Source organism: Theropithecus gelada, chromosome 9 (assembly GCF_003255815.1).
Source record: "Theropithecus gelada isolate Dixy chromosome 9, Tgel_1.0, whole genome shotgun sequence".
NCBI classification, from domain to species: Eukaryota; Metazoa; Chordata; class Mammalia; order Primates; family Cercopithecidae; genus Theropithecus; species Theropithecus gelada.
Window position 1 is genome coordinate 32838177 of NC_037677.1, and position 25829 is coordinate 32864005.

Genomic DNA, 25829 nt, shown 5'->3' on the forward strand with positions numbered 1-25829 from the left:
GAGTTAATGGTAAATTATAGGATAACATTTTGAAAAACACTGAAGGGAACAGGTGCTGGGAAGAAGCACTTATTCTGTGTAATCTAAAACACAAGACGCAACCTAGTTTTGTCGCAGGTAACTGGTTATTTGGGGTTAAATTATTTGTACCCATAAATTCCCTATAATCATCATCATCCTTACTCAGATCAGCCTGGATTTGATATAGTATTCCCAGGAACATAAAAACAAAATATAGGCAGTCAGCAAAAAAATTTTAAAGCGTTCTTTTGTTATAAATAAATTAAGAAATATAATAGTGGGACTGCGTTCTTCTCTTCATTCTAATATGTGAAAAGTCTGTTAATGTTACTTGGTAGCTGTACATTTTGCTCGCTCACAAGTAAAGACTTGTCAGGAAATTCCAGAGCATCATGAAAATAACTGCCTGTCCCTGAGTCTGTGCCCTACCAGAGGTAGCATGAGCTGCTTGACATATATTACTTCGTCTAATCCTCAGAACTACCTCATAAGACAGGAATTAGCCCATTTCGCAAAGGAAGAAAGAAGAATTTCAGAGATTAAGTAATTTGTCTGTGGTCAAAGGGTTTGTAAGAGGTGAAGCCAAGCTTTGAACTAGGTTTGACTGTCCCCAAACTCATGATTTTCTTAATAAGCCTTCATTGCCTCTGTGGCAATTGATAAAAATACCCAGGGATGATTTTTTTTTTTTTTTTTTTTTTTTGAGATGGAGTCTCACTCTGTAGCCCAGATTGGAGTGCAATGGCACAATCTCGGCTCACTGCAACCTCCACCTCCCAGGTTCAGGTGATTCTCCTGCCTCAGCCTCCTGAGTAGTTTGGATTACAGGCGCATGCAACCACACCTGGCTAATTTTTGTATTTTTAGTAGAGATGGGGTTTCACCATGTCAGGCTGGTCTTGAACTCCTGACCTCCTGATCCACCTGCCTTGACCTCCCAAAGTGCTGGGATTACAGGCGTGAGCCACTGTGCCCAGCCCCCAAGGAAGTTTTTTAACAGAAGTGTATGCAAAAGGGCACTGGAAGCATGTAAGAAAGGATCTATGGTACTTGGATGTTCGGTGGAAGAAAGGACACAGGATTGTTAGAGGATGCACCTCAGAGAATGTGAGTCCTGAATTATGGTGCAGTGGGTAAGATGGTAAACATGGAGCATCACATCCCAGATACAAACTCGGTTTGTACATCTCAATGAGGTTGATCTTGGACAATTTATTTATCTACTCTGTGTCTTTTTTTTTTTTTTTATCTGTGAAAACAGTACACTAATAATAATGACCTTATAGGATTCAGTGATTAAATTAGAAAATACTTGTCACTCATTTCACATGCGAGAATTTTTAGCTATAAATAGTATTACTTTGGAAGGATAAGAAGGCATTCATTTACCAGGCATGCTGGCTCACGCCTGTAATCCCAGCACTTGGGAGGCCAAGGTGGGCTGATCACCTGAGGTCAGGAGTTTGAAGCCTGGCCAACATGGTGAAACCCCATCTCTACCAAAAAATACAAAAATTAGCTGGGCATGGTGGCACACACCTGTAGTCCCAGTTACTCGGGCAGCTGAAGCAGGAGAATCACTTGAACCTGGGAGGCAGAGGTTGAAGTGAGTCAAGATCACACCACTGCACTCCAGCCTGGGTGACAGAGTGAAACTCTATCTCAAAAAAAAAAAAAAAAAAAAAAAAAAGAAAGAGGCATTCATTGGGAAAATGGACAATCTATGGAGAAAAATAAACACATGTACAAAGTTACAGGTGCATCCCATTTCAATGGATGCCCACTAACCTGAACATTGGTAATGCTTTGGGGCATAAGGCAGAGAACAAGAGGTGCTGAGACAGGAGAGATACGCAAAGACCAGACATGAAGGGCCCTGTATCATGTGCAAGGAGGAGCCATTAATTGTTTTGAGCTGGAAAGTGCTATGATCTAGTCAGATTTATTTTAGAAAGCACATCCTAGCACCTGTGGGGGTGATGTTTTGAAGCAGCATTCCAGGGAAAAAGTTAGGAAAGTATTGCAATAGTTTAGGCATGGGATGATAAGAGCAGTGGTACCATGAAAATAAAGGAGATTGAAAGGAGAAATCCTCAAAATATTGAATCAATAACACAGTGTTCCATTTGAGAGAAGCCGCTTGGGAAAAAGAAATAATAATGCTCCTAAGGTTTCTGGACAATATCTTGTGACACCACTATTCAAATAGAAAATTACTAGGAGAGGATAGTGCTTTGCAGAATAAAATAATAAAAATTTTGGGTTTTATCTGCAGAATTTGGTACCTTTAGGATATCCAGCTAGTGTTCAGTAAGTAGTCAGATAAGAGAGTTAGAAGCTCAGTAGAAACATCTTGGCTAGAGTTTTGCTCTTTTTTATTTTGAAGCCATGTAATGTGGCACGTATATATTTATAATTATTGTATCTTTCTGGTGGATTGACTCATATCATTATGTAATAACATTTTAAAATACTTTTTGCCTTAATTTCTACTTGTTCTGATTTAGTATAACTTCCAATAGCTTTCTTGTGGTTCATATTTGCATGATATATTTTTAAGCCCTTTTATTTCAACTTTTCTCTATCCTGAAGAATATATTTGACTTTTGTTTGGCAATGTCTTTCTATTGGAGAATTTAATGTGTTTATATCTGATAAAATTACTAACATTATTAGTTTTAAATAGACCTTTGTACTATTTGTGTTTTGTTTGTCCCACCTCTTCTTATTTTCCTTTAACCATCTTTTCTTTTTAAAATTAATCACTTTTTTATTACTCCCCTTTTAAAATTATTATTTATACATCCTGTTACTCTTGTTTCAGTAGTTACCTTAGAGATTACAGTATTCAACCTTAATATGTTAGAATCTAATTTAAAATTGATACTTTTACCATGTTATAATCAATAATCAATCCAAGGACCTTGGAACATTTTAAACCCATTTACCTACTTCCTGTCTTTTGTGCTATATATGCCAAGTATTTTAATTCTACATTCATAATAGGTACACAAAATATTTTTATTGTTTTACACAATTATTAATAATGTAAAATTACCATTGCTATTATTTTTCTTTTCTTCCTGAAATTCTATGCTTCCATATGGGATTAATGTATTTCTTCTGGAAGACCTCTCTTTTGTGTTTCTTTTATTGGAGATCTTCTGGTAAAAAATGTTCGTTGTTTTTGTTTTTTGAAAATGACTTGATTTTCTTAAATTTCATGGGATTCTTTCTCTGAATATAGAGTTCTAGTTTGCCATTTATTTTCATTCAGGACTTTACGATGCCATTCCATCGTGCTCTGGCTTGTATTATTTTGATTAGTAAGTCATGGCTTTCTATAACTAGGACCCGCATCCCTCCCTGGTCATCTCATTGTAGAGTACCGTTATTGTTGCTGTTGTTGTTATTTAATTTTATTTTAGCCATTCTGTTAGGTGTGTATTAATATCTCATGTGGTATTAATTTGCATTTCCCTAATGGTGAGTAATTTTCATGTGCTTTTTTGTCATCTATACATCTGTTCCCTGGTGAAATATCTATTTATATCTTTTGCCCATTTTCTAATTGAATTATTTATTTTTCTGCTGTTGGGTTTTGAGAGCTTTTTATCTATTCTCAATCAATGATCCTTTGTCAGTATGTGGTTTGCAAATGTTAATTCCAAGTCTATATCTTGCCTTTTAATTTTCTTGCATTATATTGGCCTTTCACTGAACAAAAGTTTTTAATGTTGAAGTTCAGTTTTTCGACTTTTTCTTTTATAGATCATGTTTTTGGTACCAAGTCTAAGAATTCTTTGCCTACCCCAAAGTCCCAGAGATTTTTCTGCTGTTTTTTCTAAAAGTTATATGATTTTACATTTTTCATTTGTGTCTATGATCCATTTTGAGCTCTTTTTGGTTTAGATAGGAGATTTAGGTGGAAGTCAATGTTTTGCCTCCGGATGTCCAATTTTTCTAGCACCATTGGTTGAAAAGGCTGTCCTTCCTTCATTGAATTGCATTGGCACATTTGAAAAAAATCAGTTAGGCATACTTGTATGGGTCTGTTTCTGAGTTCTCTGTTCTATTCTATTATGTGCCTAACTCCTCACCAATATCACACTATCTTGATTACTATAGCTACATGGTAAGCCTTACTATCAGGTGGAGTGATTCCTCCCCCTTCATTTTTCTTTGTGAAGATTGTTTAAGCAATTTGAAGGCCTGTGCCTTTCCATATAAATTTTAAAATAAAGGCTGGGTGCAGTGTCTCATGCCTGTAATCCTGGAGCTTTGGGAGACCAAGGTGGGAGGATCCCTTGAAGCCAGGAGTTCAAGACTAGACCGGTCAATATAGCATGATCCTGTCTTCACCAAAGATAACAAAATTAGCCAGGCATGGTGGCACTTGCCTGTGGTCCTAGCTAACTGGGAGGCGGAGGCAGGAAAATCCCTTGAGCCCAGGAGTTCAAAGTTGCAGTGAGCTGTGATCACACCACTGCACTCCAGCCTAGGTGACAGAGGAAGACTCTATCCTAAAAAACATAAATAAATAAAAATAAAAATAAGTTAAGCTTTTAGATGTTTGCAGAAAAACCTTGCTGAGATTTTTATAGGAATTGTGTTAAATCTATGCATCAATTTGGGGAAAATGGATGTCTTTACTATGTTGAGTTTTCCAATCCATGAACATATATGTATCTAGACTTATTTAGGCCTTCTTTTATTTATTTCATTATTTGGTAATTTTCATCACATAATCTTGTATATGCTTCATTAAGTATATACCTAAATATTTCATTTTTTTGGAATGATTATAAATCGTATTGTTTTTTAATTTTGGTCTCTACATGTTAATGGTTAGTATATTAAAATTTGATAGATTTTTGTGTATTGTTCCTTTATCCTGAGTTCTCGTTGAACTCACATATTAGTTCTAAGAATATTTTTCTATATTACTTGGGATTTTCTGCAGATAATAGTTACTTGCAAGAGTGGCAATTTTATTTCTTCCTTTCCAGTCTCTCTCTATATTTTTCCTTGCTTTATTCTGGCAAGAATTCTAATACTATGCTGAGTTAGAGGGGTGTGAAATAAATATCGTTGGCTTGTTCCTGATCTTAGGGAGAAAGCATTTAGTATTTCACCATTAAGTATGCTGTTAGCGGTAGGTTTTTGCAGATGGTTTTTATCAAGTCAAGAAATTTCTCTTCTCTTTCTAGTTTGCCAAGAGTTTTTATCATGAATGTGTGTTGGATTTTGTCAAGTGCTTTTTCAGCATCAACTAACACGATCTTAGTAAATTATTTTTTAAATTTCTAAGTTGGAAATAATTTTTTCCAGTATTTTTTTTCTTAGTAAATTTTTTTTAGTAAATTATTTTTTAATTTCTTAGTAAATTATTGTTCTTAGTAAATTATTTTTTTAATTTCCAAGTTGGAAAGAATGATTCTCATAAAATGCCCTGGGACTAACGATATATACATAAAGCATTTTCAGTGATGTCTAAATAATACAAGATAAATTAAAAGATGATAAAATTTTCCTTCTCCTAAGTTCTTTATGCAAGTATTGCTTTTTTTCTATTAACTGTAGCTACTGATTAGCTTGCTGAAATTACCTGTCTTTTAGTAAATTACCATTCTTTTAGTTTTATGATTCCTAAATATTACCATACTAAATACACATTTTAATTTAGATTAAGCTGGGTTTCAAATTAGAATAACTAAAGTGAGTCAAATTCAGTGAAGCTACCAAAAACAAACAAAACAATAAAAAACCTCATTACAAAAACTACTTTTTTTCTTGTATAACATAAATATTATACCTAAAGTATTGTACACATCGGAGTTTAGGAAGTAAAATAATAAACACTGTTTACTTTTAGAGAAAAAGACAAAACCAGTTTATCTGAAATGTAGTTGAATGTTGTTACATGAATACACTGCTTTGGGGCAATTGTGTGTCTGGAGCCTTATAAATCACAGTATAAATGCACAGAAAATGCATTTCTAGCTCTGCATCCCTGTGTGGTAGAAAAGAAGCTGTCTAGGTGTGCTCGCATTTCCCTAAGGCACCAGCTTTCAATGGCTTTGTATTCTGCTTCCTGTAGTTTCCGGTAAAGCTTCCTTCAGCTGCAGCCTAAAGCCACAGATGGCTTGCTGGAAACAGGAAAGTGCCTGAAGTCAAGCCACTCTGTATCTGCTGATACAGCACGCTGTGCACCTTCTCAGCAGTGGTCAACCAGAGACAGGGAGAGATACTATCCAGACAACCTCAAGAAAATGTCAGCCATAGTCAATTCTCCAAATAACGATTAAAAAATGTATCTAACTCCACTGAAGCCTTCGAGATGTTTTATCTTAGAGAATGTAACTATTTTTTCCCTTATCAGATGGATCTTGGCTTAAGCTTCACTCTGAGGTTTAGTCATTGGAAGGTAATAATTCGGGATTCGGTTACTGACTTTTAATTAAGTAGATTTAGACCTGGATCTCACTCCTTATTATGGGGTTGTGTTTCCCATATTCCTTTAGCCAAAACATGTATTTTCTCTGAAGAAATGGCTCTTTTGTGTGAGAGAGATATTTCCAATTCAGGGAAGAAAGTTAGAGTGACATTTGTTCTTGGACACAGGGTGTGTCATCAGAGAGTGACTGACACACCTGATTGATGAGGCCGGTGCTGATGGATGAGAGCTGTCTGGGTGGTCCAAAAATGTGTAGCAATGAGGAAATGATGGATTGGTGAAGCTAAACATATCAAGGTTAAGATGGCTTATACATTAAAAAAAAACACAATTTCAAAATATCAGTATAGTAAATATATATGACTTTCTGATGCATGGGACTCTATTTCATAGTCACAGAGGTCGCCCTTGTTGATATTCCTCTACCACTGAAACACAGAAAGAGTAATGTGGCAATAGCTCCTTTGGGGAAAGAACCCTTCTTTTGTTAATATTGATCATTACATTTTCTCAAAGACATATACACTTACATTTCATTTTGCATAGAGCAGTTTTGCTATATTTAAGCAGTAAAGTGGGGGAATTAGAGCAATTGCTATTTCCTGCACTACACAAATACCTGTTCACTCATGTAATATGATATTCACTTCGATTATTTGACTATTTTGGCCAGGATTATCTGATGATAATTCTTCTCCATTTTCTTTATTCTGTGTGTATATTTCATGAATTGAGCAATGAGCTCTATTATAGTTTGATAGCTCAAACAAACTGTTAATATTAGTGTGTGTATTAGTCTGCTATTACCATGACAGTGCTGCATAACAAACTATCCACAATTTAGTGTCTTATAATGAAAGCATTCGTTTCTATCATTTACGGGTCCACGGACTAGCTTGCCTGCCTCTGTTCCAGGCTGCAGGTTGGCTGTAGTTGGCTGTAAAGTTGAGTCTGGGTACAAGTCTGCTCCACATGAATCCACTTTTTCTTTGAACCAGCAGTTACTCAACACATGATATCTTAGTGGATCACAGGAGCACAAAGTCCTAGACAACAATAAAGACAAGAACAGAACATAAGCACGTTCAAGGCCTCTGACTGCTTCATGACCACTAATACTCATTCTAAAGCAAGTCGTAGGGCCAAGCTTAACATCAAGTGCACAGAAAAATATACTCTCCATTTTAGTGCAGTGCAAAGAGAGAGACTGAAGACAGAGGGACTGAAGAATTAAAAATCAGTCAAATAAGCTGGGCATGGTGGCATGCATCTGTAATCCCAGCTATTCAAGAGGCTGAGGTGGAAGGATTGTTTGACTCCAAGAATACAAGACCAGCCTGGGCATCATAGCAAGTCCTCATCTAGAAGGAAGGAAGGAAGGAAGGGAGGAAGGGAGAAAGGGAGGAAGGGAGGAAGGGAGGGAGGAAGAGAGGAAGGGGAGGGAAGGGAGGGAGGGAGGGAGAGAGGGGAGAGATAGAAAGAAGAGAGAAAGAGGGAAAGAGAAAGAGAGAGAGAGAGAGGGAAAGGAAAGGAAAGGAAGAAGAAAGAAGGAGTGAGGGAGGAAGGGAGGAAGGGAGGGAAGTAGGAAAGAAGGAAGGAAGGAAGGAAGGGAGGAAGGAAGGATCAGCCTATCTACCACTCAATCCATGGCAAACACATCAGTGATTTAAGGATACTTGTTTCGGGTTCCCTGGAATGCGGGTGTGCTGCCGTACGGCATTAGTCATAGCAGTAGTACTACATAATAAGTGTGTGTAATGGCATTCACTGTGCCCCAGTGCAATTGCCATCTTGCCCTTATGAACTTATTAGTAACAATTAATAAACAAGTAGTGATAAAATATATAGCTTGAATGTTTATAAATAACATTTAGTTTTTGAAGCTGATGTATTAATAGAATAATGCCCAGCAACAGCATTTTCCTGTCTACCTACCTCCAAATCTTCAGCACTCCTACCTGCAGCCCTCACTACAGCAATGTCCTTTCATCTGGTCTCATCTCCTTCAGTCCCGTTCCCTTACTTGTGAAATGCTGGTTCTGGATCAATTTTTAGATAAGACTTGATTAGCAAGTACATCCTGATTCTACCACTTGTTTGATTAAAAATCATTCAAATAGATCCCATTAACCACAGAACACAGTCTGACAGCCAAACTCTGTATAATCCAGCATTGGAGGCCCTCTATAGAAGACCCCATCGTGTTTTCCCAAATCCTGGTTCTCATTATTCTCCTTCAGGTGCCCTGTTGTTTTCTCAGAGTTATGCTTGCCCATGCATATAATGTAAATTCTTGCCCATTTAGCCTTGGATCATAAGATTCTTTCAGACTGGAATTGCCAATGCCAATTCCATTTCTACATGGTTTTATTCTATTTATGCTTCAAGACCCAGATCCAAGTCACCTCCTCCTTGGAACAGTCGAGATCCTTGTAGCCCAAAGTAATCTTCATCTTTTTGCAAGATGTAAGACTTTTCTGCTGCTTTTACTGAACCTATCATTTTCTAAATTTGTGTCATCATTATTTATCTATGTCTTAGCACTACTAATGGACTATCATTTATCTTTTTCTACTTAAATACTAAATATAGTTTCTTGAATATTAAACAATATGTAGTAAATAAATGTATCAATCCATTCACACCCTCAGTCATTGTTCTTCTGTACTATGCATGCTAATAAGCTTAAGTGGTTTCCTTAAGTAACAGTCAGTTCACACTGGAATCAAAGCTGCTCAAACTCCACAAACTCCAACTCTGTAGTTTGCAGGCCCCGTTCAGATGAGCAGAATCATTAGCCACGTGTGGTGAAGCACTGCATATTGCTTACGTTTCAGAATAATTTTGTCCCAGATGCCCTCTGTGAATACATCAGGAACTGGGCCTTTGGAAGCATTTCAACTTCAGGAAATGTCTGACTGTGCAAATACTGTATGGTTTCACCTGACTTAGAAGCTATGGACAGGCCAAGCCTCACCTACTAAGTAATGTACCTGTAACAAAAATCACCCTGTACGTTTGCCATCCATTGGATTTACAGAGTTGAGGAGAGCCACCATTGTTCATGTTTCCTGCCAAGTCCAAGTACAAAATCTTAGCGCCCCCTAATGTTGAAAGCAGTCCTTTCGCTGTGAGCAGAAAATGGAATGAGAAAAATAGACTGAAGGCCAATCCCAGTGAAGTTTAACTCTGGAACTAGCCATGACCTATGTTTGTGTAGAATGCAAGCTTTACAGACACGACTTTCAGCACCAATTTAATCCCTATTCCTACTAGGGCTATTCTGAGCTTATTTCATCCTCACCATTGCTTTCAAAATTGTCAATAAATTGTTCATCCCTTTATGCTCTTCTTAAATCATTTCTGAGCTATCTGCTTAGGCCATGGAGTAGACAAAACTAAATCTTATGTTCTGAGGATTTTTTTTTGTATTCTTTTATGGTAGACCGTTTAATCGTCTTGAGATTATTCTTTATCTCTCCTTTGCAGTTTTATTCTGAATTATACAATTTTTACCTCAAAGAAGGCCTTTTTCTTCTATAAAGATTTTTTTCTTTAGCTTCTCGTGTTTTGGAAAAGAAAAAGTTAAATATAGAGTGTGGCTGAATATAAACTGGACTGCAGTGTTAAATGCCTCTCAGCCTCTTTCTATCACACTGTGTAAATACAAGATTTCTTGGCAGCAATTTTCTTGGTGTGTTGGGTAAATTCTTCATAAATTCAGTTTTCAGTCTGACAGTGTTCATAAAAGTGGAACATAAAAGTAAAACATGTGCACATTTTCTACCAGTTTTATTATGCAAAATACTTGATTTTGTATAAAATTGAATTTTTCAAGGCTACGAAAATCTTCAATAAATCACATCAGCAATCCCCAAAACGTATATAGAACCCCACGTGTTTTCCCACTTCTTTCAGCAACTCTGAGTAAGAAGGAGACACCTGAAGGCTCTGCTATGGAAGCAAAGAGCGAGGGAGGGAAAGATGGGGGGAGGGAGGGGAGAGGGAGGGACGGGGTGGGGTGGGTTGGGGAGAAGGAAGGAAGAAAAGAAAGGAGGGAGGGAAGAAAGGAGGGAGCCCAGGAGGGAATGATCTGATCATGTTCTCAGAGTGTGACAGAAAATGGAAACTATGTTCTTCTTAAAAACGCTCCGTGTACAATGTGAGGTTCGTTCTGTTCGGTCTGCATAGTGATGTGTCTTTGTTTTAATGCAGGGCCTCAGCAAGGATGTGGTGGTTATCTGACAGCCGTGAATAATACCTTTGCCTCTCCTGATTCTGATTCGAATGGACTATATGACAAGAATTTAAACTGTGTATGGATCATAATTGCACCTGTAAACAAAGCAATTCACCTCACCTTCAATACATTTGCTCTGGAGGCAGCAAGTACTGGGCATAGATGCCTTTATGATTATGTAAAGGTAAGCCTGTTTTGTTTTTTTAACAGAGTCTACTCATCCCAGACTCTAATATAGTGTATTCCAGTTTATATCATTACAGGAAGTCCTGAAACTTGTGAGTACAGGTACTACTGCTTTTTAAAATGACCTATACTTCATTCATGCAACATTTAATATTATAGGTGCTCTATCTTCGTATCAAATTAATCTTTAATATGGGTGACTCAGATATTTTGTGTGACTGGCTTCTAACATTAGCATTTAAATCTCCTGTTCATCAGTGTCTTGCAAGAGACGATCTATGGGAAGGTTGGTTTTTTGGAGAGAGATACTCAAAGGATCTTTGGCAAATCCTGAAATAAACAATGTCAGTGACACAAATAATCACTTCTTAATTTGTCTATTTCTTAGGCTTATAGATTTGCTTATCACATTATGTTTAGATATTAAAATGGTTCTGAAATCCCATTAAAAGTCAATCAAGGCTGGGCACAGTGGCTCACGCCTGTAATTCCAGCACTTTGGGAGGCCAAGGCGGGCGGATCACTTGAGGCCAGGAATTTGAGACCAGCCTAGCCAACATGGTGAAACCCTGCCTCTACTAAAAATACAACAAGTTAGCTGAGCATGGTGGCAGGTGCCTGTAATCCCAGCTACTCGGGAGGCTGAGCCAGGAGAATCATTTGAACCTGGGAGTTGGAGGTTGCAGTGAGCTGAGATCTCGCCACTGCACTCCAGCCTGGGTGACACAACAAGATTCCATCTCAAAAAAAATAAATAAATAAAATAAAAAAGTAAATCAAGAAACCTCTCTTCAATTTTTAATGACTCTTTAATATTAAATTATTATACCTATCAGGTTATATGGGTTCAGATTACAAGTGTTAAGTAGCATCAATCAATGTTTACTACTGCACTCTCAGGGGAAAAAATAAAAAGTATGGCAAGATTTCTATTTATGAGGAGCTTAAGTCTGATTAGAAAATTATGGGATGACACATGCAAATGAAGAATGCACAGTTCAGGAGAGTCAGCATTTAAGCGCTAATGAATGCATTTGACGCAGGCTTGAAGCAATGTGCAAGCTTAAAAGGAAAGAAAGTTCATGAAGTTCTGTCATGATCAAGGAAGACTTGATAGAGCGAGGGAAAACTTAAGACAGGAGAGAATTCAGGCAAGGTGAACATTTTCAAAAAGTCGTAGAACTTGATATGTGCATGTTCTCGAAAGAGTAAAGAGGTTGGCTGTATTGAAGCAGAATAGTGCTAAAGAGTAGCAAGAAATAAGATGGCCTATGTAAAGAAATACCAAGATTACAAAGGATCCTGAAAGTCAAACTAATGACTTTAGACTTTTTGTGGCTGAAAATAAGGAGTGGTTGAAGGTTTTCCAATGAGCGATGTGATAAGAGCAGTAGCTAGGGAAGACTAACCTGAAATCAGTAGCTGTGGGAACTGGAAGGAGAGAAAGCTGGGAGGGCTCCAGAGAGAGGTCCCTCCTTGGTGAGGAGGTGGATCAGGGGTGCAGCCATGGCGGCAATGGCAAGAAGGATGCAAGATAAACTCAAGTTCTAGCATTGCAATAAACTTTAAAGAAAATTATTTTAAAAGAAAAGGAAGGAAAATGTGTGGAGGGAATACCCATTTGAGCACTTAATTATATGCTTATGTTTTTACTCTGAAAAGGGCTAAGGTTGAGAGACCAGAAAAATAACAGTGTGGTTTTGGTGAGAGCAAAACAGACAAGTGACAGTGCAGTGGGCAGAGAATGGAATGGGGCTCCAGTGAGAAGACAGCTCCATGAATAGAGAGGATGCAGCAAAGAGCCTTCGTTCCATCAGGAGAAAGCATGCTTTCTTAGAGGGAGTCTGCATGGATTCCAGAGTCAGGCTCTCAGCTCCAGGAAAGGTATCCAGGGAGGCAGTTGGAGAAGGCAAGAGGGGCAGGAAAAGAAACAGATGTGGCATGAAAAAATAAATGTGAAGACCAAGAAGAGTGTAGTATCCCTGAAGTCAAGGGGCAGGGGGATTCTTTTACAAGGCATGGAGGGTCAATACAATTAAATTGTAAAGTAGAGGCCAAGAAAGGAAAAGATGAAGACCAGCCTCATTGCTCTGGATGACAACCATTTTAATAAAGTGTTGGCACAGAAGCTGGATCAGAGGAGTTCATGAAAGACTAAAGATAGCAAGGGATGTCAATTCCGGTTGAATTCTCCTTTCCTAAAATGAGACCTGGCTGGCCGGGTGCGGTGACTCAACATCTGTAATCTCAGCACTTTGGGAGGCAGAGGTCGGCAGATTGCTTGAGCTCAGAAATTTGAGACGAGCCCTGGCAACATAGTGAGACCCTGTCTCTACAAAAAATACAAAAAAAATTATCTGGGTGTGGTGGTGTGCACCTATGGTACCAGCTTCTCGGGAGACTGAGGTGGAAGGATCCCCTGGACCCAGGAGGTAGAAACTGCAGTGAGTCGTAATTACATCACTGCACTCCAGCCTGGGCAACAGAGTAAGATACTTTCGGGGGAAAAAAAAAAAAAAGACTGAGAGAGACCAAAATGAGTAGAGCAGTCCTAAAGCTGAATTCAAAACTGTTGAGAGCTCCCCTGGTTTTACAGAAAGGTAAGAAGGTTTAGAGACAGACGGTATGAGAACTCTAACCCAGTTTTGCTGTCAGACAAATTTCCTGATCTTCCCGATTCCTCATCACTTCATCTGTTTTTCTTTAAATCACATAATAGTACCTAACGTGAAAGGCAGTTTTGAGGATTAAAATTACGTGTACTAGAGCATTTAGCACTGTACCTGACATAAATTGTAAACAAAATTACCTCCCTTTTTTTCCCCCCTTGGAGTAATTCCAAATAGGCATGGGCACTATGGAATTTCTTTTTCTTAAAAACTAAAAATAATGGATTTGCATATAAAATTACAATTTTAAATTCTTATGGAATGTTTTGAGTATGGCCCTGCTAGAAGAGTTGATTGGATTTACTCTCAAGATCCATTTATATGGAGTGTGATTTGATAATGTCATCAAAACAGCTTGTCATTTTCTGAATTTCCGCAATTCATTCAGGTCAGAAACTGCAATATCAAAAACAAGGAGTTATTTTCTTGCTTCAAAATAAAATATCATTTTTTTCAAATAAATTCTGTTCAGAACTATTCTTGTTTTCCCCCTTGGAAAAGCAATTTCCTTCAATTGGCAACATTTCCAACTACCAGTTAACTGGCAGATCAAAGAACAGCCCTTGGAATGTGGAGCGTGGAGCTTTCTTTATTAAAGAGATTTTTCTGTGATAAATGGGACATTTGATTCCTTTTAGATTTGTTTTAGAGATTATAATCAAATCACTTATTAGAAAAGCTCATTTAACTGAACTCTGTGTTAGCTATACAAGTAAAATCATACCAGTTCCATTATTCATTCATAATTCTATCATGATTGTTTGTGAAAGGGTTGACTTGGAGAGTAATTACAGTAACTGAATCACCTAGTGAATTGTGCATGGCACTGAGCGGTCTCTGTCGAAATGCACATCATATCCATTGCAGAAGGAGTTAGTTGGCAAGGGTATGTGCCAGACCCTGTGCCAGCATCACTGGAGATGTAGACAGTTAAAGACAGATCTTGAAGAGTTCAAGCTCCTTGAGGAGCTACTGGTGAAGTGTAGAAGACTAACATGTAAGCAAATAATATACATTTAAATAATTACATTTAAAATACAAAGAAAATACATTTAAATAATGGACATTTTTGTCACGTTGTATAACATGTTGTATAACATGACCAGGATCATAAACAGAAACAACATAGAAGGGCAGAGCAGAAGAGGCTCTGATTGGCTGTGTTTTGGGGTTCAGGAGAGGCTTTCTAGAGGGGGATGGCTGAGCTGGGATTTACAGAATGAAGAGAAACTCACTCCTTTTTGTTATCCTTTACAAAATTGAGAGGAGCATGAACCTAGCTGACTTTTTCTGCCAGGAAATATGGAACCAGCAGAGAGATGTCCTCATCCTAACATTGCCCGGTTTTTCCTCAACCCCACCAGTGTCCCTTTTCTTTCTCTTTTTCTTTTTTTATTGAGATGAAATTTCTCTCTTGTCACCCAGGCTCAAGTGCAATGGTGCGATATTGGCTCACTGCAACCTCTGCCTCCTGAGTTCAAGTGCTTCTCCTGCCTCAGCCTCCCAAGTTGCTGGGATCACAGACATGCGCCACCATGCCCAGCTAATTTTTGTATTTTTATTAGAGACGAGGTTTCACCATGTTGGCCAGGCTGGTCTCAAACTCCTGACCTCAGGCATTCCACCTACCTTGGCCTCCCAAAGTGCTGGAATTACAGGTGTCACTGCTCCTTTTCATAGCCAATATTCTGTAATGCTTCCTTTCCCACCTGAGGTGAATGTCATCTATGGTATAACCTACCCTTAATGAAATTTCAAAAAATCACTATACTGCTGGACGCAGTGGCTCACTCCTGTAATCCCAGCACTTTGGGAGGCTGAGGCAGGCAGATCACCTAAGGTCAGGAGTTCAAGACCAGCCTGACCAATATGGTGAAACCCCGTCTCTACTAAAAATACAAAAATTAGCCGGGCATGGTGGCGGGTACCTGTAATCTCCGCTACTCAGGAGGCTGAGGCAGGGGAATCGCTTGAACCCAGGAGGCAGAGGTTACAGTGAGCCAAGATCAAGTCATTGCACTCCAGCCTGGGGGACAGAGCAAGACTCCATCTCAAAAAAAAAAAAAAAAAAAAAAAATCACTATCCTATCCTAAAGGCAATGAAAAGGAGAAATAAAAGGAAAGTATATAAAATAGTGTGTCTTCGCATATGTAAATACTCTAACACTGCTACACAAAGTCACATAATAAAATAGATTCCTTTTATATATAGAATGGTGGTGAATAAAAAGTATAAATTTAAACAAATACGAGTGGGTTGTATTTTCAGCCCACATGCCAATAGCAGCATCACCATCTGCAACGTGAGTTTCCAAAATGGTGGAGAAACTCAAACATTTCTAAACCAAAGTATAGTCTTCCCTCAGCTTACACAATAATTGCTTTTCTGGAAATTTGGTGCATATCAAAACTATGCAAAAATATTTTTGTGTTTATATATAAAATGGATTTAGGTTCTGGGATCAAATAATTATAAACAAGTTTTTGGGTTTTTTTTACACAAATGTCTGACAGGACATTCAAAAGTTATGTGGGACATAAGTTTTCACTTTGCGAAACTGTCCTGTGAATTACTAAGTGTCCGTTATAGCCCCAAATTATAGTGATGACCCAAAATCCACTACACTTGTGCAAAGCACTCCCTCCGGGGTGGTACTGACCTCGCTGAGAAGGTCTAACTTAATGCACCGGGCTTAACCATTCAGTCTGTGTCAGACACTGGAGCCGAGGAGGGGCCGTCCATCTCTGGGGAGAGGATCAGCAGTCTATGGAAGGCATCACGTTCCTGTCCACATGAGGTCATGCCTACTACTCATTCATTCTTTCATTCAATCGGTGTTAATTAGCATACCTACTCTATTCTAGACATTGCTCCAAGAGCTAGAAAAGAACATTGAGATTTTAGAAAACAATACTAGGAAAACTCCTTCTCTTGTAGAGCTGATTCTAATCATTGCTTCTTTGTGGCTTTTTCCCAGACATCTGGAACTAGTATAACTTTTTTTTCTCCAGAAGATTCTGAAATGGGTCAGAGTTTAGCCCCAAACCCAAAAAGTCACGCTCTATTCTTCTTCCCATACTAAATTATGCCCTGGAGTGTTGCCCAGCAGACCCCAGCAGAGGTTCTGCCATAAGATCAAAGAATTCATGAAGACACTCAAGATTCTGCTCCCAGGAAGAATATCAAAATCCTCTTGTGATCAAATTCCCAGGGAAAGATTCAAAGATAAAGTCCTAAGGATATTAATGTATGAAATTATTACATTTGAAAAGAATTATAGTCCAGTATCAAAATCTATTGTGCTTGTGCATTAAAAGTTCATAGAAATTAAAATCCGAAAATTTTCTTTTCCAGTTTTTGTAACTGCTTAACTCAATAGCTGGGTGAAGTGTGGGATTTTGCCATGGTCGTAGCAGAGCCTGCCTGCCACTAAATTATTTGTACAATGCCTTCAGGATCTTTAGCAGATTCTAAAACTATCAGAGTTCTAAAAGTCGAGAAAATATAACATTCTTCTCAGCACTTACCCACATCCACAAGACTTAGAACGTAATTCAAGCTCCAGGTCCATCGCAGTTGTACCAGGAAATGTATGCTCCCAGAATGCCGCCCGTAGCTGCTTATCATGGTGTGATCCTAAAGGCATCATTTATATCCCAGTTTATATATGATTCCCCCTCTTCATCATTGGATAGGCGACCCCGCAACGCACGGTAGGGCAACCTGGCAAAAGTCTGTAGCGGAGATTTAGTGTTATCAGAGAACAAGAGAGCAGATAGAGATCTTGGGCTTGACGCACAGGAGTTTAGAGCCTCCTATGTCAGTTATCCCGAGGCCACAAGCTATTTCAACTCACTCAGGAGAAATCTTACTGTGGCAATGAATGAACTAACACAAGACCAGCTTGGGGCCAGGCATATATGTCATTTCCTTCCATCCAGCCCTGGCTTCTGCCTCCTACCTTCCTTCACATTTACCAGTTATCCATGTAAAACCCAAATCCGATCTTACATCATGTAGGATCAGATCCAGACTCCTTGGATGAAATGTATGAACTTCACAGCTTTGTTTGTTGGACTTCGTCATTTCTCCTGTTCTCTCACCCTAGCCTCCAGTCCCAGTGAAGGGGGTCAGAAGCTGTTGACACATGCCATGCATTTCACACTTCCATGGCCTGGCATTCATGTCTGTCTGGCTGGGATACCCTTTCTGTTTGGTAGGTCTGGAAGGTTTTTTTTGTTTTGTTTTTTTTGAGACAGAGTTTCGCTCTTCTTGCCCAGGCTGGAGTATAGTGGTGCAATCTCGGCTCACTCTGCCTCCCAGGTTCAAGCAATTCTCCTGCCTCAGCCTCCCGAGTAGCTGGGATTACAGGCATGTGCCACCATGTCTGGCTAATTTTGTATTTTTAATAGAGACGGGGTTTCTCCATGTTGGTCAGACTGGTCTCTAACTCCCGACCTCAGGTCACCCACCTGCCTCAGCCTCCCAAAGTGGTGGGATTACAGGCATGAGCCACTGTGCACGGCAGGTCTGGAAGGTCTGTACTTACATTTAAGGGCCAACCCAAATGTCTGTCTCCATCAAGTGGGTTCTCATGATACACTCCCATTCTTTTATTGTAGCACTTATTTTTCTCTATTTTGTATATAATTTATGTACACACATATTTATGTGTATATATGTAGTATATGTGCATATATACACAAATATATGTATTTGTGTATTTAATTTGTAGACCTTTACTCTCCTTTGTTCATGAGAGAGTCTTATGTCTTGAAGGTCTAGAAAGGGCTTTATACATCCTCGTATGCATAGGATCTAGCACAGAGGCCTGGCACACAGGTCCCAGAATAAAAATGCTTGCTAAAATAAATGTGATCATAAAGACAGCAATGATTATTATGAAATTTTAACTTGTTTACCAGAAAAAGTGCATAACCTAAAACTTGGCAAATGTGTTCTTCCATGAAACAAAGGGGTGAAGATTAGGAAACTCGAGTTTCATCTGATTCTGAAGTAACTAAAATCATGTTTAAGTTGAAAAGACAGTGCCATCTAGTGGTGCATTTCTTTTTCTTTTGCAGTGACGGCTTTTTGTCATTCCTGTCTTATATAATCCTAGCGCTTTAGAATAATGTCAGTGGTCATGGTCTTGGCTGTTCTGAGGCCTTGAACACATCATAGCTCTGTTATGAATTTAATATTTGGAGTTAGATACACACAGATACTCATTTTAGAAATACAATGAAGATTACTCAGAAGCAAACGTTTTCTAGTTATGTGTTTGAGAGAAATCCAAGCACCCACTATTTCAATGGATGTTTCTAGAAGGATGCCATGGCTCGAAATTGTCCTGGGTGCTGGTGACACTGCAATGAAGAAGTCAGACAGAGTCTCCATCTCCTCACCCGTGGGACTTACATCCTTGTTGGGAAAGAGACCGGACAAAGCAAATAAACAATAAATAAGATCAGTTTTGATTATAATAGGAAAATAAAACAGGATGACACTGGGGAAGGGCAACATTCAATAGCATTGGCTTCTCTGAGGAGGTGACATGTGAGGTGAGGGCCCATGACAGGGAGTCGTTAGCTGTGCGGACTCAGCTTCAGCTGAAGAAGGAAGAGCAGCAGGAGCAGGGCTGTGGGCAGTCCTCCTCCTGGGATGAAGGAAGTGCAGCCAGCCGTGAGGTGCGGGTGGCCTGGGAAGGAGGCACAGGCCAGAGCAGCCGGGGCTTGCAGACCGTGGGAAGGAGCTGGAATTTTACTTTAGGTGCAACGGGGATCTGCCGGAGCATTTTAGACAGAGCAGGAGCATCATCTCATTGGAGTTTGCAGACATGCAGGCAGTTCAGTGGAGAACACTATGGTTGCTCCAGAATTAGGTCTATTAAGATGTTTCAGTGGAAACAGGTGAAGGATGATGGTGGTCACCTGGAGATGGAGCCCTCTGGGATATATTTTGAAGGTAGAATGGAGTGGTTGTGGAGTGAAGAGAGAGACAGAGGAATCAGAGATGACTAAAGTTGTAGGCTTGAAACATTGAGGTAAAGATGGCTCAGGGAGAACAGTTTTGGGAGGGCTAGTGGGAGAGAGGAATCAAAGCACTTGCTTATTTATTAGATTTTTATTGAGTTCCTCTCATGTGCAGACACTTTTCTAAAAACTGGGAACATGGCAGTGAGCAGAAAAGAAATCTGTGCATTCTTGGAACTTATATTCTCTTCAGAGGGAAAGACAATGAAATAAGCAAGTTTAGCCTGGACAACATAACAAGACCCCATCTCTAAAAATTTTTTAAATTAGCTAGGCATGGTGGTGTGCACATGTAGTCCCAGGTACTTGGGAGGCTGAGGTGGGAGGATCAGTTGAGCCCAGATGTTCAAGGTTGCAGTGAGCTGTGATTGCAGCACTGCACTCCAGCCTGGGCAACAGAGTGAGATCTTGTATCAAAAAAAAAAAAAAAAAAAAAAAAGCTAAATATGTAGTATATAGAAGAAGATAACACTTGTGTGGAGAAAAATCAAGCGGCAAAGGAAATGGGAATGTTGGGAGAGTCTACATCAGGAAGGCCTTATTGAATTGGGGATATCTTTTTTTGTTGTTTTTTTGAGACAGTATTGCACTGTCACCTAGCTGGAGTGCAGTGGCATCATCTCAGCTCACTGTAACCTCCACCTCCTAGATTCAAGCGATTCTCCTGCCTCAGCCTCCCGAGTAGCTGGGATTACAGGCATGTACCACCACGCCCGGCCGAGTTGGGGATATGTGGGTAAATACCTGAAGGAAAGTACGAGGACAAACTATGTGGATATACAGGGAAGAGCATTCCAGGCAAAGCGAACAGCAAATGCCATACCCAAGAAGTAAAAGCATGCCTCGTTTGGCTTGAGACGTGGAATGAACAAAGTGGAGACAATAAGAAATTAGATCAGAAAGGTGAGGGGTGGGAGAGGAGAGAAGGCCATTGTGATGGCTTTGGCTGTTCTGTTGAGTGGATGGGAAGCAGATAGGAGGGTTTCAGCAGAGCAGTGACCTGGTCTGACTTACATTTTAACAGTATCCTCTGGCTGACATTTTGAGAACAGACGAAAGAGGAACAAGAGCAGAATGAGAGGCTTCCTGGGAGGCTCCAGTGATCATCTAGGCAAGAGATCAGAGCAGCTTGGGCCAGAGTCTTAGTAAGTGTGGAGATTAAGTTAGCAGTGGGTGAGCGGACTCTCATAACATTCTTTTTAAAATCACATATTACTTTCCCAAAGAGGAAAAAAATGTTAGACATCATACCAGGTTTTTACGAAAGTCATAATATAATCAATCCAATTATAATTCTGTTCCTAAGTTACAACCACCTCTAAGAACATCAATGTAAAATGTTTAATCGTGACCTATCATGACTTCACATCCAATGTAGTGTGAAATATGCAACTTTTTTGTAAATAATGGAGAAGTAATGAATTGTTTTTCTTCTCAGTTATACGATGGGGATAGTGAAAATGCGAACTTGGCTGGAACGTTTTGTGGTTCCACCGTGCCTGCTCCTTTTATCTCTTCTGGTAACTTCCTTACGGTTCAATTCGTCAGTGATTTGGTATTAGAAAGGGAAGGATTTAATGCTACATACACCATCACGGACAGTGAGTAAATAGAAGCATTTTTATAAGTTATGAAATACACATGTATTTATGCACTGAAAAGAATGCCCCGCTTATTATATCGAAATTTCAATGTTAATTACTAAACTCAATGTCAATTACTATCTAAACTCAATGTCAATTGCTAAACACCATGTTAATTACTCTATGTTTAATCTGTGGTACAAATTTGATACAATCTTTAGTCAAGGATATAAACCTTGAATTCTTAATAGAGTGATGAAAATATAGCTCCTCTGGGGTGGGAGGCAGGGAAGACAGAATTTTAAAGATTGCCTGAGATGCGACATGAATAAAATGTCTCCTGTGTTGCTTTTTCTTCCCTCCCCAGTGCCTTGTGGTGGAACATACAATGCAACTTGGACCCCACAAAATATTTCATCACCCAATTCATCAGACCCAGATGTCCCATTTTCCACCTGTACTTGGGTCATTGACGCCCCTCCACATCAGCAGGTCAAGATAACTGTGTGGGCGTTACAGCTGACCTCGCAAGACTGCACGCAGAATTACTTAGAGCTTCAGGACTCACCACAGGTAACAATTATAGGATGAATGACTGTCGCATCTAGTGACCTTTTCACCAGTATTTGCAAAACACTTGAAGTAATGAAGCCATGATTAAATAATTTTCTAAGTTAGTTCCAGCTTAATGTGTTTTTCATCTGTACACAAAGCCTTCCAATCAGGTTTCGAGAAACTTGAACTTGGTCACGTAGGTCCAGAGCTCTCAAAGCTTCATGTGCCTAAGAATGTATTAAGATGCATCTTAAAAGTGCGTCCTCCCTGGCCCACCCTCAGAGACTGAATCCCCATTTATCTGAATTTTTGACAAACACGTCTGGTGTTTTGGTGCCAATACCAGAGCTCCAGAGACCATGCTTGGAGAAATACTTATAGTTAGTGGGATTTACGTATAGGTTGAATTGAAAGGGTCAATACAGAACACAAGAGAATCAGTAAAGAGGCTGTTTGGCACTAGTCTCACAGGTCATAAAAGGCTGGGCATGGTGGCTCACGCTTGTAATCCCAGCACTTTGGGAGGCTGAGGCTGGTGGATTACCTGAGGTCAGGAGTTCTAGACCAGCCTGGCCAACGTGGTGAAACCCTGTCTCTACTAAAAATACAAACAATTAGCCAGGTACAGTGGTGTGCGCCTATAATCCCAGTTACTTGGGAAACTGAAGCAGAAGAATCATTTGAACCTGGAACCTGGGAGGCGGACGGTGCAGTGAGCCAAGATCGTGCCACTGCTCTCCAGGCTGGGCGACAGAGCGAGACTTCGTCTCAACAACAAAAAGACACTTTGAACTTTAAAAAATGCTGAGTCTGTATTTCCTCTGGAATAAGATGTTGAGGATACAGTTGGACACAAAGTGGGATGTTGACCAAAGGCCCAAAGATTTTTGTGAATCATCATTATCATGATAGGTAATTGAAATAATGAGAAGAATGAGATTATCTGGGAAAATATGTAAAGGGAGTGGCCATGAACTGAGGATGGATACTGGGAGAACATCTGAGAATACCTGGATTGTCTTTCTGCAGTTTGGGGAGCAACTAACCCTCCCCAGTTCATTCCAGTAAAATGTCATGGTCAAAGCCCTGTATGCTGGACTAGTAGAGTCCCATCTGTCATCTTCTGAGTTTTCAAGGTCCTCTTCATTATAAATCTGGGGTCCCCTGCTTCTCACGTGGTCTTGCTGGGGAGAGAAAAGTCCAGTTTGACTCCAGTGTGGAGAGGTGTGAGATGTGCTGGCGGCTGAATAGGCCCTGGACTTGCTGAGTGTTGTGCAAAGCATAGACACTGAGATGAGCTCCCAAGGTAGACAGGATGCTAGATTATCGTTGTTCTGTTGGTAATTGTTTTCAGGACAAAATCCCTATTACCCAGTGGTACCCTAGAGGACTTAGAGTCAAGCGGAACAAGGCCCTTTGGGTGAAAGCTCTTTCAATTTCCCCGGCTTCATGAAGCTAAGACAATGGGGATCAGGGTGGACCACTAAGTGGGGCACAGAATGGCACTTTCAGGGCACGAGGCACCAGCTGGAACATAACAGCAGCTGGAGCAGCCTTGAGTAAGATCCAGTGTTTGTCATGATTGAATAATGTTTTCCACTGAATGAATACAGGAAACAATAAAGGGTTCAGACTGGGTAGGTAGGGAGGAAAGACAAACAATGACGGATGAGCCCCGAGAAACTAGGATTCTCGGGGTATCCAAGAGTACACAGAGCTGCCCTAATTGGCAGATCATGAAGGAATGATGTGTAGGGTGGTTACAGAGGATGTACGGTGGTTAGCTGGCATTGGAGATGAACAGAGATGCAGAGATGGAAGTCACTGGGGTTAAGAAATACAAAGTGAAGGTGTTTAATGGCTTGTCTGTAAAAACACCAAAACCTCTAAAGGGTTCAGAAGGGAAATTGGGGCAGGAGATTACTGTGAGCTGAGACACCTCAAGTCTTTCATAAATGAAGGGAAGTAACTGGGAGAAAAGTAAATGAGAGTGATGAGAATGGTGAGATTATCTTTGGCCAGAGGTAGAGACCCTCGAAGGAAAACCAGCTTTGAGACGAGGATGGAAGCTGCGGTGGGGAATATGGAGCATCCCTCTCTTCCCCTGAGGCTGGCCCCCCACCCTTCCTACTCAATGAACTGTGGAGCATGGGAAAGAACAGCCTCTACCAGGAGGCTGCTGGAGAACCAGGTTTTGCTAAGGCCACAATGTGGAAAGGCGGGGGATGTATACAGAGAATGACTGACAGTGTGTTTAAAGTTCACAGGATACAGCAAAGTTAGACAAGGACCAAGAGCAGGAGACAGTGGGGAGGAGGGGTGGAAGCCCCGAGCAGTTACAGGAGTTTTGCAAGCAGAGACAGGTGAAGTCTTTCAGTAAGTTCCTAAGGACTGCAGATATTAGAGACATTCCTGTGACAGGGAGGCTGCAAATACCCTGACTTTGGTACAACTTGTTTTTACCCAAGAACTGATGGGCATTCGACTGCATTCACTCCAGGCTTTTGAGAGGTGAGGAGGGTTGCCCTAGTGTTACAAAGGGGAACCGGGACCTCATGACAGGCCCTGGCTGGCTTGGGGGATGTGCAGTGGAACCAAAGGCTCTGACTAGATTTGCTAAGGGGCGGCAAGGGCTGGATCAGGGCGATGGTGGTGGTTAGTCCCATGGAGCTCAGGACAATGGCAAAAGCCCCAGGAGGAGAGATCCAGTGAGCTCTCAAACAGCCCGGCGATCCTCAGAGCAATGGCACAGGCCTCAGCTAGGAAGTCGCATGAGAGGCGAGGGGTCTTGTTTTCAGCAGGGAAGTGTCTGTGGTTTCAGCAAAAACTTTGCCTCCCCTCCTCCCGCCCCTCTGGGAAGGTACAATTTGTGTCTGTTCCAAGCCCAATGTGAGTCTTCTTGCAGAGCCCTTCCAACAACAGAGCTAGTTTCCATGGTTAAATAAGCCATACTTTTATATGCAGTCTAATTTCTGTTATGGCCTGTTCTCTTCTAAAACTAAATCTAACATGATTTGGCTCCCATTTCACTTCAGGGTCACGGAAATTCAAGAATTCAGTTCTGTGGCAGAAATGCTTCAGCTGTGCCAGTGTTTTACTCTTCTATGAGTACTGCAATTGTCATTTTCAAATCTGGAGTTGTAAACAGAAACTCTAGAATGAATTTCACCTATCAGATAGCAGGTGAGCCCTGGAACTTCATCTTTTATTCAGAAAAGCTGCCATGATCATTACAATTATTCCTAGAATAATTACAATTATTTCTAGAATTGACTCCTGTGAGTAAATTAGGATTTGTTAACAAAAACCACACCCATCTCTTAACTAGAACCCAAGCCCAATTTCGCAAATTACTAAAGTTGGTTTCTAAAGAGATAAAGAGAATATAATACTAACCAAGATGGTTAGAATGCTAGCATTTTCTTCGAAGTATATAGTTGATTTTAAAAATATACCAGTTGTCTTTTTAATTATCCACTTAACCACATTGAATATACATTTTTATTTACAAGAAATATATATATTTATTTACAAAAGCTTTACCAAAATATAATTCTCATATCATACAATTTACTCATTTAAAGTTTATATTTCAAAGGTTTTTAGTATTTTCACAAAATTGAAAATCACAAAATTGAAAATCTTAGAAAATTATTTTGTAAAAATCAAAAATCCTTGAAAGGGCTACCTGATTACTATCACTGAGAAGTTTATTTTCACAGAACACTTTATTTAGTACTTATTTTGAACTGATTCAAATGAAAGCTGCCTTTGGTTAAAACAAACAAAAGTACTTTTGGTATTTTTTTTACCAAAAACAAACATAAAAAAGGTAGAGAATGATGTGCCACAAATAACTCACCAATGGATTTAAAATCCTTGTGCAAAACTCGGTCTTGGAGGTAGCATCCTTGCTGAAAAGAGAGTCTGAATGCTAGCCACTTCCACCTCCGTGTGATCAGAAAAGTTCAAAGGATGCTCGAGTATTCGTCTTTAAAGGAGAAGCCTCCTGTGTCGTGCTTCCCGTAGGGGTTTTTTGTGAACGAGCTGCTGCATTGCACCTGTGTGTGCCGCTTGCCATT

General features: G+C 39.9%; 1 protein-coding gene across 1 annotated transcript in view; it reads left to right on the forward strand.

Annotated features, from left to right (window-relative positions):
- Positions 1-25829, forward strand: part of CUBN (cubilin) — a 308780-nt gene that overhangs the window by 271206 nt on the left and 11745 nt on the right. Inside the window, exons 60-63 of the mRNA XM_025396458.1 lie at positions 10694-10902; positions 21048-21210; positions 21560-21765; positions 24783-24930. Of these exons, the coding sequence (XP_025252243.1) occupies positions 10694-10902; positions 21048-21210; positions 21560-21765; positions 24783-24930 (726 nt within the window). The remainder of the gene's footprint in view (positions 1-10693; positions 10903-21047; positions 21211-21559; positions 21766-24782; positions 24931-25829) is intronic.